At 31.3% G+C, this 14,611-nt stretch overlaps 1 protein-coding gene across 1 annotated transcript in view; it reads left to right on the forward strand.

Annotated features, from left to right (window-relative positions):
* trh (PAS domain-containing protein trachealess) overlaps window positions 1-14,611 on the forward strand; it is a 637,328-nt gene that overhangs the window by 508,671 nt on the left and 114,046 nt on the right. Inside the window, exon 7 of the mRNA XM_085957070.1 lies at window positions 11,375-11,454. Within this exon, the coding sequence (XP_085813196.1) occupies window positions 11,375-11,454 (80 nt within the window). The remainder of the gene's footprint in view (window positions 1-11,374; window positions 11,455-14,611) is intronic.

Genomic DNA, 14,611 nt, shown 5'->3' on the forward strand with positions numbered 1-14,611 from the left:
ATTGAGCAAGTGGCTGACATCCATTTCTCGTAAAAAACAAAATCTGTTAATACAAACCTCTACTCTGTGTAGGCACATATGATCCTAATAGGATCGGACATGGTTGGTTAGCTCGCTGAGTTGTACCTTGTACACCAGTCGCATTTTTTTCGTATGACTACAAGATGACCTTTTTTAGTAGAATACCTATACTTAACAAATGTCCTCTCATCATGTTGATCTCGAATGTTCAACATTCTTCTGAGCAAAAAATAAAAAAAATAAGTGAAGTGGGTTACCTTCTGGGTGATACTGTAAACTTGTACGTCATAATTCTCGAGTATGGATAAATATAGGATACACTAAAACACGCGTTAAAGAATATATTATTTTCAATAGTTACGTCTGTAACATAATATGCATTGAAGTTTACCGTATAAACGAAACGAGCATTCAATATTGGTAATATTTGAAATTTTTTACTTCTTTCGAGGCTTTACTTACTTTTTCCTCCACCACCCACCACGCCTCCACACCCGTTATGCAGGCGTATACCGTAGCGTAACGAATGTTAGGCAATGTGTGCTGAGAGTGTCCTAGGAGCAACTTCCCAAGACCTTGGTTGGCGTGCACTAGGTGTTATTTTGTCCTATTTTGATATAATATATTACGGTCAATTCTCGATGAGGAAAGACGTTCTCGTTCACCGTAAAATGCCGCAAAGTTTTTGAAAGCTGATAAATTTTCTCTTGTAGACATCAAGTTGCAATGGCTGACCGGTCTAACTGAAGGGCGCACTGACTTGAAGCTCTTCCCTTTCAACTAAATAAACTAAATAATATAATTCCCAGCACAATCAGATCGGAGCACTGAGAAGTCTAATGGTTTTGGAGTCAATCTGATTATCTCCATGCGCCACATTTTATTTGAAAAAAAAAAGAAATGCAACTGGTTTTCGTGATTTTTTTCTTAATATTCTGTTTTGTAGTTTTGACCTTTATGCAGAATGGATTTGGCAACTGTCTCGTATAACCAAAATTTGGTCTTTCTTCTGAGGTGCCTTGACTAGCTTGATCGTAATATTATCATTTTCGACTAACAGTACATGTACCTATTTGTATATCCATGTGTATGTACATATTATTTGTTTTAAATAGGTATATACACAAATATTTACGCATAGCAAAATAATGTGTACCTAGACCTAGTCCATGTGGACAAAGGCATGGACATTATATTTAGAGTAAAAGATTTTGAAAATGGAAAATTCTGTGACGATTTCAGTCAACGTTTGCGGTCGGGGCTGTTGTTATTTACATAGAAAACAAATATAAACTCAGTCAGGCGTCTAGATATGAGATCTGGGAAGAGATGAGCTCCAGCCCACGTGCCCACGTGTGCATCGCTCTGCTAATAATAATAACATGAGACCGTCTAATCGTCTAATTCGTTCGCACGTGTAATATTACCACGTAGAAACTGGCGTCAGGGCTGGGGAGGATACATAATTTAAAATAAATTGTATTAAACATAGATGACAATTTTTATTTCCTGGAAACTATACATTACTGTGGCATATAAATGCTTTTATTCTTATGATGTTGAATAACCGTCTTCTAGATTGTGGGCAGGATTAGAAACACAAGTGGTTATAATCTACTTTTATACTAGATTATTAATTATTAATAGGTAGTACAATAATTTAAATTATATATAATAAACATTAAAAATAACTAATTAAAATTTACATTTTTATTTTAATTACTTTAACAATTTCCTGCAGCAGTTTTTTTTTGTATGACAAAGCTATATTTTTTGTTAAAAGGTGACAGTATTACGTTGTTTATTTAGTATAATTTCAAAGTGAATTTTAAACTTCGATGCTTTTCTATATATAACTAGATAAAAATTGGGCAGAGTTGTGAATTCCAGTTAATAATTCATTAATTAAAATAAAAAAAATTAGACATGTTTAATCATAATAATATGTTATTTGCAGTGACGTCTCTAGGTAAAGTGCGCAGTCTGAAATAAGTGCACCTTTTTGTCTCAATGTTTATGTATTTTTTTTTATTTTTATTATTTTAATAAATAAATAATAACCAATAAAAATATAGGTGAGTAGACAGTCGCCATTAATTTCTTAATGTTCCACCCCAACGCGTGACTTGTATGCCTCCACGAAACGTCACTGATTATTTATATAACGTATCGAGATATTTTTAACTATCTTCTGTTCCATTGTTGGTATCATTATTTGAGTATCACAAGTGACTGTTTGGAAGACGAAATCGTTGAATTGGGAGATTGATGTGTGGGATTAAAATTTGTGTGAGTGCAGAGAAATTCTAAACTACTGAGCCTGTGCTATTTTTGCCATCCATTAAGTTGATAACAACGCGCTGGCATATTATATTGACCCTGTACTAGTCAGTCTTTATTTCTTAGAACTATATTATAATTTCTGTCCGCATTTCTATTTTGTATTCTACACCTTTTCGCCATACTAGTGAATTTTAATGATTGACTCCATAAAAATGACAATAACACATACAAATAGTTGAATATTTTTGTTAATATTTTTTTTGGAAAATATTTTAACACTTGCGTGCCCTGCAAAACGTTTATTCAGAGATATATAAGATAAACAAACCCGCAAATTTGAGCGCTAACCCCAGCCAGCACGTTTTATTGCCGGGGTAAATTGTAATAAAATACCATATCATATTTTAACCCCCTCCCCGTTCGGTGGACTAAATGGCGAGAAAGGGAGAGGGAGTATATCTCGTTTTGTTAATAATATTATCACAATCGTCGACATTGCGGAAAGCAAATTGGACATAATATTAAAGGAGTCTGTCTTTTATTAGTTTGGATGATTCCATTTTTAGTTGATCGATTTTTATCAAGGGTGCAAATTTACGAATTTAAGCACAGGGTGAAATTTCCAAAATATACTAGCTTTTAGAGTTTTAGACAGTAAGTAATTAGATTGATGTTTGTAATAAATTTATCCTATTATGTACTACAAATATAAATCGGCCGGGTCGGTTTATAATCGGACAATGAGCTATCTGACATAGAGATATACACATATGTTAAAAAAATAAATGAATTGAATTGAATTGAATTGAAGTGCTTTCTTATTTGAATTAAAGCAGTCTTATTTAGTTTATTTATATTATATTATATATATTATTTTTACTATTATTTTTACATTTCAATATATCAACGAATATTTTTGTATAAAGGTGGCATCTTGTTGCTAAGTAGAGATTCCAATCCCGGGATCTCGAACTATTTTCGATACTTGTGAATCCCGGGATTTTCCCGCAATTTTTATGGAAAATAAAATAAAAACGAAAATATAACAGAAAAAATACTTTTAATAATATACAAATACATTAGAAATAGAGTGAGTTTGAATGAAGTTTGATTTATTACCCATGTGTTGCCAATTCATTTTATTTTTTCACATAAATTAATAAAAATGAGAAAGATTGGAAAAAACAATGCTTCGCACTTATAACAAAGTGATTCCACCATGTTTTTTAATGTATTTGTCATTTTTTTTATTTTAATTGATTTTGTATTTGTTATCTTTTCATAAATAAAATTTACTTTCACAATATTATTTACTTCTTTTTCTTCTTTCGACCATGTCCGATCCGAATAGGATCATATGGGCCTCCACAGAGTAGAGGTTTGTATTGACAGATTTTGTTTTTTACGAGAAATGTCATGTCAGCCACTTGCTCAACCTATTAGGTCCATACCCTGACACACACAAATTGAAAAACAATATGTGTACTTGCCAGACCCAGGATTCGAACCTGGGACCCACGGCGTTGTAATCCAACGCTTAAGCCGCGCGGCCACCGTGGATGTATACATATTACAATAATATTTACTCCATTAAACCTATGTATTTCCAAGATTGAACGTAGACAATATTAACAATAAAAATTTGTCTTTTAATGTCTTAAATAGTATAAATTATACTAAATATATTTTTGACCGATTTTATCAACGTTATTTGTATATATAGAAATTTTATATTAACTATTGAAAATATGCCAATCCCGGGACCAGTTTCGGGATCCCGGGATCGTCAAATCGTAATCCCGGGATCAAGATTTTGGCTCGGTATTGGATTTACTATTGCTAAGATTTCATTTGACGAATTTTGGACGGAGTGATAAAACCAATGAAATTTCAAGAGTTATTATTAATGTCGCAACTATTTAATTATTTAAATGAGTCAATAAATGACATGATAATAATATTATGGTCAATATTAATGTAATGACGTTCTACCTATTAGCTCTATAGTGACGAAAGGTACCTGTTGAAGATAGTATACGCTGTGAAGATAACTGAAGGAAAGTCTTAGAACAGCCATATATGTACAGGACTCTTGTCGTGTCTTGTTGACAGGGATCTTCAGTATACAAAAAATAGTACTTACCTATCTATATTTTGCGTTTTTCTAATAGATATTTCATTAAAAAAAGACGAATATTAATAAACACTAAATATAAAATATAAAAAAGTAAAACACAACTGCGTTCGAACTCGAGCTAGAAAATTCTACTGTCACAGTAGTTCAGCGTTTAGTCGAAGTGACCGTTTTGGATCGTATACATACAACACATGTTAGGCTTTATACCTATAGCCTCCGATTTTGACATTGTGTGCGTATGTTTTTACAATACTTGTATAATCGTTAGTATGTATCTTATGGGTGAAATGTACCTAATTAGTTGAAGCCTTTAGCTTTGTTTGATTGTGTTTGTGTTATATTTCGTTACGTATTACTGGAATTGCTACGTGCAGTCTGGTTGACCAAGTCGATGATCAATTTACAATATATACCTACAGACAGATGTCGTTGGAAAATTATATTTTTTATAGAATATTCACTAAAGTTATCAACGTTTTTATTAGCTCGTATTCTTATTTGTCCGGTGGTTCTTTATCCAGTACAAATCTTGCAATCGATTTTTAATTAACTTCCCGACTAGCTAGACATTTGAAACTTTTAAAATATATCAGAATACGGTGCCAATGCATTATTTTAATACTTTTAGCCATCTTTGAGTAGAATTGAATTCATTTTCTGTTAATTCTGTTTTGTATGAAAAGTTATTTCGGAAGAAATTTGTAATCCAATCCACTATTATTGGTTGCTAAGTGGGTGGTCGTAGCAACTAAATTATTAATATATACGTACGTTACTATGGAAATCAAAATGACATTTCAGTATTCTATATTTGTTTGTTTTTTATTTACTTCATATCAAGTACAAGTTTAAACACATTGAGCATAATAATTGAACAGAAAATTCAAAAACGTTGTATATAAAAAGTTCTTTTTATCTTGTAATTATTTTGTATTTAGAAGGTAGGCTTTTAATAATCGCCTAGTATTAAATCTTTGCTACTACTATGTAGTCAGATAGGACGTTGCCTCAACTTCTAATAGATTTATCCCTTCCACAAGTTAGTTGGTTATTCGAATAGGTAATAACAATTTTCCTATCATACATCTGCATCAATGAATTTTGAGGTTACTCATAAATAAGTGGGATCCGTGGAATGAATGACTGAGTATATTGTAATATGAATTGTTTTACCTGCTACCTGCAGGATGCGGTCAAATCACAGGTTGAATTGAAATGAGATACCTGAAGGTTCATATCCTGCTCATGTAGGCAATAAAATTTATTTATTTATCGTCATAAACTCATAACAAAACAACTAAATATTTATTACTTTTATAGAAAGTGCAATATACAATTTGAGTGCTTAAAGTCAGACAACGTTATCTACAAAAAGTGTTTTTTTTTTTTTGAGATAACTTTATTTTACATTTACGGCTACATGATAGTCAAACAACGTTATGTCAATCTTTTCTAATTTATTATTAAATCGTCAGTAAAGTTTAACGCTAACTACATAAGTAACCCTTGTTTTCATATTTTTTTAAAACTATCCCTACAAATTTTAACATCATCATAAGCAAGATAAATGTACAGTACACAATAAATTATAAAATATTAACATTAGGTTTTAAATAAACATTTCCCTTGTTGAGTAACAAGAATCTAAAATAACGATTTTTGGCTCTCCTGTAAAGTGGCACTTTTGTAGATAGTGTTGTTTGACACTAAGCCCTCGAATTTTGGGCTTGCATTGCAATGACATTAATATGGACGAAGCATCTGGAAAAAAAATGACATTCACTTTTTTATCGGGTCTGCCAAATGGCATAATCTGTTTTAACGCTATTTACAGTAAGGTGATATTGCTATAAATTCCCGATGCTTTTTGTCGGGTCTGCCGAATGGTTGGGTTCGAACGGGTTCGCTCAAATGAACATCGACACTAGAAAAACTGTTTTAACGCCATTACAATAAAGGTGATATTGCTATAAATTCCCGATGCATGATATCGTATAATGGAAATTGCGTGACGTCTACCTATACATATGGGAATGTCGCTATGCGCGAATTTACTTGCTAGCTACTGTACCGAGTGCGTTGTCCATTAATATTTTCATTGTTGCATTGTGGGTTTGTTGCATTTTTTTATATATTTTTTTAAATAAATACTTATGTAAGTAACGTATTAAAAATACTGGTTATTATTTAAACTAGAGATTATAGATAACATGTAATTAAAATATCTCTAATATAGTATATATAAATTACTTAGATAAATATATAAATGAAATTATCATTATTGATCCACTGCTGAATAAAAGCTTTCCACCGCTTTTTTAAATTAAATGGCAACTTTATAATATTTTTTTTTATATATATTATGTGTCAACGATGGTCAAACGGTAACGTGTTGGCTTATAAAGTCATGGGTCTCAAATCCCGGGACTGGTGAATTCCCACGTAGTTAACCCAGAGCATGGACATAATAGTTTAAGGTGAAGCCTTTACTTAGCCTTTCTAAAAGAGGCACCTAGCAGAAAAATACATAGCTTGCAATTTGAGACATTTTTTTGATATTTTTTAATTTAAACTGTATTAATTAATAAATATGTATCTGAAAACATTAAAAAGAAAAATATTTTTTATTTTAAGTCAAAGACAAACGTACAATTTAAGAAAAATGTTATAAAATGTGAATTTTGTGCAGGGTCCCACGTTATTATTACATATTATTTTATAGTCATATTTATTATTAAATATAGTTTATTAAGTTTTCTGTTTTTTGTGATAGAGACTTTTGACTAATTCATAGTTTTATTATTTTTTATATTCATTTTAAAAAACATCGATTTTATAAAAATATAAATGTGTATAACATGAAATCCTTTTTATTTATATCAAATCAAGCTTCAATATTGGGACCATACCTAAATAAGATTCAATTCGATTTAAACATACTTTCCACATTAATAATCTTGAAATGCAACATTTATTTTTTTTAAATAATTAAAACAGTTTTTCCAAAAATAGATACAAACGTAACACTATCTCCAATGTATCCCTAATGTATTACTGACCAGCTACATTTCAATCAGATAATAAATAGCCTTAAATAAAACCAATATTTTCATTTCCGTTGCTTCATGCGCGGTAAATTTTTGGACATAATTAGCTTCTCTCAACAAAGTCGAGTACCTTTGATAAATAAATAGATCACAATGACTCGGAAGATATTCGCGATGCGTACCGTGAACCTAAAGATTTTTTTCATTCATAAATTCGGTTTATAAATGTGTACTGTTGAATTGGACAGGTATATGAACCAGTACACTTGAATCTTTCTGACAAAATTTATAGTAAGGTTTTTTTTACCGCGAGATTTTTCCAAGAATTTCCAACGTTTGAAATGCATAAACATTATCGTTGAGATTGATGAGAGCTTAAAGTTTTTTTTCATAGATGTAGAAGTTAATTGAATAATAAATTATCCATAGTCTATTGAGATATTTTTACGTATATTATGAAACTTTCCATCTTGCAATGTTGTTCTTAATTAATTTAATTTTAATAAATTACGTCAACTTGCTATTATATTAGTTCAATACCTACATATGCCCAAGACGCTGACAGGTTTGGAGACCCATTTGCATAAAATTTTAAATTAAATTAAATTCTATAAATAGACCACCATTCCAATAGTTGTTGCGGATTTGTTTTATTCTTTGATTTTTATTAATGTTCGTAAAAAATAAACGTTTTTTGAGATGTTACTTTTTGACGAAACGCGACCCTTATGACGTGTTACATGAAAATCTGCAGTTAGGTAGGTACCTTCCATTTAAATTATTTAGATGAACGAAAACGTACTGGAGCATATAAATGGCACAGTGTCTTTATAAGATTATACATTAAAAATTAAGATTAGTATTACATTTTTTAATTATCAAAAGTCAAAACAAAAGAAATTAATTGTAAATTACTATATCTTTCATTTGATTTATTTTTAATACCTATACTTATATACATACCTATAGAGTTATGACATATTCCAAAATATTTCATAATTGTTATTACAATACAATCTAGGTATTATTGATATTTATTTTCATAAATTATGTGTAATGGATGTTGTTAGGACGTGATAATATAATATTTATTTCAAAAGTTCGAAGCCCACTTGAATAGTTGTTGCGATTTCTATGACTTTTACATGGTTTTGACAGTATGATAAATAAAACATATATGTACTTAAATCAATCACACAGTGGTAAAGACATAATGAATAAGTCACAATGTAAGTACATACCCTAGTTACTAGTAATAGAAGACTTTTTAGCGTATCATTTCGTCTCATTCAACCAGGGCCGCACGAAGATGCTAAATAGTGAATATTGCTTCTGATTCTCAAAATAAATTAAATTATAATACACTCAAAATAGCTTTTTATTAACTATTTTTTTATTCAACGAATAATTCACAAGATTTAAGAATGTACCATTCTAATTATTGAACATAAATAAATATTCTGAAAACACTCATTGGAAAACATAGCAAATAGAAAAAATCTTTTTTGAAAAAAGTAAGACACCCGGCAGGAATCGAAACTGCATCTCTTGGGTATCACGCTCTGTGCATTATTACTTCAATTCTTACTCCATTTCGTCGTTATAAGTTATGTAATAAATAAGGCCACTTATTTGGCTATTTAGCTGTACTTAAGATTAGTACATAATATAATGGTAAACACTATGTATCTGGCAGTGGCGAAGACTTCATACTAGGCGAAAAAAGCCTACATTCTAACAAAAAAATAGCATATTGACGTATATATATAATCACTTTTAATGTTATGTTTATTGTTATATTAGTAATAATAGTGGTATCATTGACATATTGTTTTCTTTTTCAAGTAGGTACACACGTAAAGTTTTTTAGTCATCTTTACACGAAATTTAAGAATATATTCTTCCGACGCAATGACAAAACAAATTGACGTGCGCACACCTCAACTGTCGGTCTCCGATTGGCGATGAGTGCGAAATTCCGTCGCACCTACTGTTGAAAATTATTTGCCGTTTCACTGATGTATGCTCTAATGATTGTACAGCGATACTCAACTATTAACATCCTAATAATACCTTTTGAAAGATGTTAGTTTGGCCTTACGTGGTTTTGTCTTTACCAAGTACGTATCTGTGAAGTCTTGTATGGCCAGTGTCCCGCGATGGATCACATGCGAATCACGATCCACAGATTACGATATCCCTTTGTAAGTTGTAGCGAATCCGAAGTTTATCAGACCGCCTTGCCGACTCTCGTGGCGGTCTTTTGCCAGCTCAAAGAGATATCTGCCTTCCCTTTCGAAAAATACTTAAGATCTAAGAACCCGGAGTTTGGTTGACATCTTTGTTTTCGTCTCGTGTTACTTGCATGAATGTATCAGCATCAGATTTATGTAGCGAGATATTCTTGCATGACATATTTTTTCATATTATATCAACAAAGATTGCATCGTGATATCGCAGTCAAATCAGGACCAATATAACTATTAAAGGTACAAGTCGGTTATGGGGAAGCCAGCGGCAAACACGTTTTGAAAATAACCGGTATACTGGATTATTTTTTGTTAGGCTGGGTTAGTTTAGGCTAGGTTAAGTTAGGTTAGGTTAGGTTAGGCTTTCATTCTTGAAATTCATGAATTTTGCCAAAATCGACTATGACAATTAGCGCGGTTCCCGCCTGTTTTCCCCATAACTGACTCGTACCGTAAATATAAATATCATCATCAGCTGAGGCCAATTTACTACTGTATGAAGGCCTCCCCTAGTTCATTCCACTAGTTCTGCGCTGCTACGTAAATCCACCGAACTTTACGAGTTCGTCTATGCCCTATGCGCTCCGAAATGCAAAAATGCTCAAGTCGATACAACCAGCTGTTGGACCCATCGGCCCGTCTAATCTGATCGCCACAATGGTCAACTATAATGCTGTTAAAAAAATATGGCTTCTTATTGTGAACACGATCAATTAATTCTTGTATGTCCGTACTGTTTTAGCTTTGTTTTTACATATAATATGAAAATCAATTTGAATTATTTATTTTTGTTAATTCTCCATGCTCCTCTCGCTCTGATGGGTGCTTTTTATTAAATTGAGTTTCATTAAACTCAGTCAAAGCGTAGTCGAGTGTGTGGTGACCTCAGTCTTGGGCATCTGCTCCTGAGACATTCCCAGGCGTAAACAACTACTGACGCTTCACAACCAAACGTAGGCCCTCTTGATTCGCTTGATTAATACCGAGTGTGGTGCGCGGCAGGTTGATTTATAGGGAATTTTTAGTCAGTTCGTCTATCCAGCGGGGTTCCCCTGTATGACAGCATTTATTCAACGGGCAAGTGCTTTAACTAAAATGTAATCGATTTAATATCAACGAATAATGTAACATTGGTAAAGCTTGTGTATGTATATAATAGTATGTACCTATTCTTGAATCAAACATAATTAAATGTAACAACACATAGGTAGTAATTTAATTTTCGTTAAACTAGAATACAACACGATACTTCAAATATATCTACTACTAACACAGAGATGCAATCAATAAATAGTAATAAATTACAATTTCATTGTTTCAAAACATTTTATTATATTTTAGTTTTAAAATCGAGACAAATATACGTGTTTATTTCTCTCGGTAATACTTTCATTATTATGTTAAAATTAAATTAAGTTATAATAGACAATCTAATACTATTTTTTTAAAATAGCACCAATTAATTTAAAAAAAAAATACATAGTGGTTCAATCCAATACGGATTTTAGTCACCTCATAAATAGGTTGCCATGTTTTAGTTTTTAGTTAGTTATATATAATCTATTATTTTAAAATATTTTAAATGAACTATGTTTTTGTAGTAGATTATTAATTTGATTATTTTTTATTATTTACAGCTGGAGCTCAAAATAGGAGATCCGCAGCTGGATTAGCTCTGGAACTTTTTGAACAACATCAAGGAACACATATATTACAAGTAAGTAGTTTTATATATATCCTAAAATAAATATCTTCTTATTTTATCGAAGATTAACGACAAACTTGCAGTGCACTTCTTTATTCTGGGTTATTGATATAAGATCACAAACGCTTTTAATAATCAACTTTTTACTGCGATAGTGACTTTCTTATTGTCTATTACGCTGATGCCCATTGATGAAAATATGACAAAAGTGTGTACATTTTCTGTATTTCATGTTAGCTATAACTTGTTTTGGCTTTTTAGCTTATCTAAAAATCCAAATATAATAATAATTTGATTTTCCATTCATACTATTTAAATTATAATATAAGAGAACGTCATGGTTTTTCAAATGTTATCAAAGAAAAACTTGCAGATTTTTTTCTATATAAAATTGTCTGTCGTTTGAAACTTACATGTTTCATTTCACCTACCCAGTGTCTACCGAATAAGGTATATATTAGGTATACATGTAGTTAGGTATATAATATATAGCTAGGCAGGAGGGATAATGAAGAATGGCCGCTGGATCGTGACCAGAATAAAACTTTCCGGCGTCGAAAAATAGAGCGTCGTCGTCTGGAAAAGCGAGCGAAAATAATAACATTAACAACATATAGACGATACCTATCGAACTGCAACTTAGCATTTTTTGGTTCAATACTTAATCAATTAACATTTAAGATAATATATAACTTAGATACCAGAAAAATATCATTATGTGGTATAAAAGTTGTTTAACCGTGTTTATGAATTGTAATCCTTTTTATATATTAAAAAAACAACGGTAAATTGAGGAACCAAGAATAAAAGGGGTTTAAGTGTAATATATATTTAAAAAAATACTTAGGGATACTATTCATATAATCACTTTTTATACTTAAAGAAGGATTGAACCGTGTAACTGATTTGTAAATGAAGTTATAAATATGCTATTACTAGTATTGTAGTACATTCTTTGAATTGGATAATACAAGAACGTATCTATTTCGAATGTATAATACCCCATCAGATACTAAAACACTAGTCATAAGAAAAATGTATCATTTAATAACTAGATCAAATTGATAGGATATTAAAAATATGTATAAATTTAATATTTTCAGTATTTTTAATTGATTAGGTACCTATGCATTTTGATTATTTTAATCCTCACTTCCTCAATAATTAATGCCTATATTCAATGAATTCAGCGTTAACTTGGTGATAATAACTAGTTATTAATATTATACACTTAAGATTCTCTTACCTACCTATTGTTTATTTACAAAACATGAAAAAATGTATTATTTTGACACGTTTTTCATCTGCAGTATAGACATTATCAAGGATATTCAATAAATGCAAAGCTGGTTATGCGTGAGTAGTAGATATTTAAAGGTTTATTGAATTGTTTACAGATAATGTGGTGTAATGTCAGAGAAACCGTCTCTTAAGTAGTGAGTAATACAATTATTAGGATAAACATTGTCAATGTGCAAATATACCGTAGTGTAGGTATAGTGTAAAGTGGAGACATGTAAACATACATATATGCAGACGTTATTTTTGTTCTCGTGCGCATAAATTATGCTAGGATAATGTTACAGTTGCAAATAGCGACTGTACTTACATTAAATTTCTCTCGCTCGCCGCCCATCCAATGATGCCCTTAGACAAAATGCCGCCCCTTGACAGCGCCAAAATACCATCCCATTTTTTATACAGTATTGTTTATCATCCGTGCACGTGTCGTTTCTGGTCACCAAGGACGTCGAAGGGCAACGAAAGTAAACTAGACATCGCGTACCTGACAAAAAATTAGAGTTCTGTTAAACGTTTTATGTTAATTTTATGCACTTTGTTTCCAACCAGTGAGCTGGTTATTACTAAGTTTAAGTAGCTATTTCTATATATCCCGCGATTTGCCCCTCTTCGAGTAACTGCCGCCCCCAAGCGACGCTTAATCTGCTTACCTCCATTGGACGTCACTATGCCCATCCGACTAACATGTCTGATTCCGTGCCAAAACTATCAAACCTCAGAGTAATGTGATATTTTTATTACAATTATATTCGAAGTAGTTTTCTTTACATAAACGGAGTTTCGTCTAATAAACAAAGTTTTATCGTCAGCATTAAAAAATATATATATAAATTAAATTCAACAATTTTTAGAAATCAAAAGTAATCTATTTCAGTCAAACCATTCCCTGCTGCGTTTATTAAAATGCATTTTCAATGCAATCAACATGATATGTTTTTTCTAACTTTTCAATGCTCAATGTATTATAATAAATTTTTTCGATCGGCCTTCCACTTTTTTCCCCATGTCGAATTCATAACGACCATAGTAATTCCGCACAGATATAATTATAAGCCTTTCAAAATCACAAATGTCCATGATTTACTATTCAAAAATAATAATTTAATATTACCCTTTTCCGCATTGGTGAAATAAAAAATCTTAATAATATAAATTAACCACAATGCTCAGTTAAACGATTTGCAAAAGTGCATTTTTGCCCAATGATAAATTTAATAGTAATAAAGATTTTGAAATCTCAGGCCCCAGTTAAATGATCCATAGACAATTACTGGGTGCCTCGGTGCGAATATTTTCAAAATTCTTATAATACAACTCACAGATTTGTAAAGTCATTATGTCGTTTCATTCATAAATAAAAACGTAAGACGGCAGAGAAAAAAAATAATAATAAAGAAATTATTTTGTCATCTTTTAATCAAAATTTTATAATAACCTGAGCTGAATCTCAATTTTGTGTTAGTATAATTTTAATGGAAACAAGAAACTATATAATATGTTAGGATTTTTTTCAATCATTATCTTATAACTAAGGAATTAACAGTAAATAAGCAGCTCTCACATTGCTCACTGTTCACAGTCGCGGGTTAAAGGACGTGGAGGCTCAAGGCACGCACTGATTTTCACGACTAAATATAATTAAAACCATAAATTCAAACCACAAAGGTACCTACTAAAAATACTAACGTATCCAGGGAACTCAGAAATAATGGGAACTGAAATATCTAACGGGTAAGGAGAAGCAGGCTACTGATCTCGAGTAAGGAAGAATACGGGATAAATTTAAACACGTGTGAAAAATACGTCATATGTCGAATACTGACAATTGCTGACGCTCATTTAATATTGGTGTATTACACACACTATT

This window comes from Rhyacophila brunnea, unplaced genomic scaffold, assembly GCF_057557595.1.
Source record: "Rhyacophila brunnea isolate RB1 unplaced genomic scaffold, BYU_Rbru_1.0 scaffold_6, whole genome shotgun sequence".
NCBI classification, from domain to species: Eukaryota; Metazoa; Arthropoda; class Insecta; order Trichoptera; family Rhyacophilidae; genus Rhyacophila; species Rhyacophila brunnea.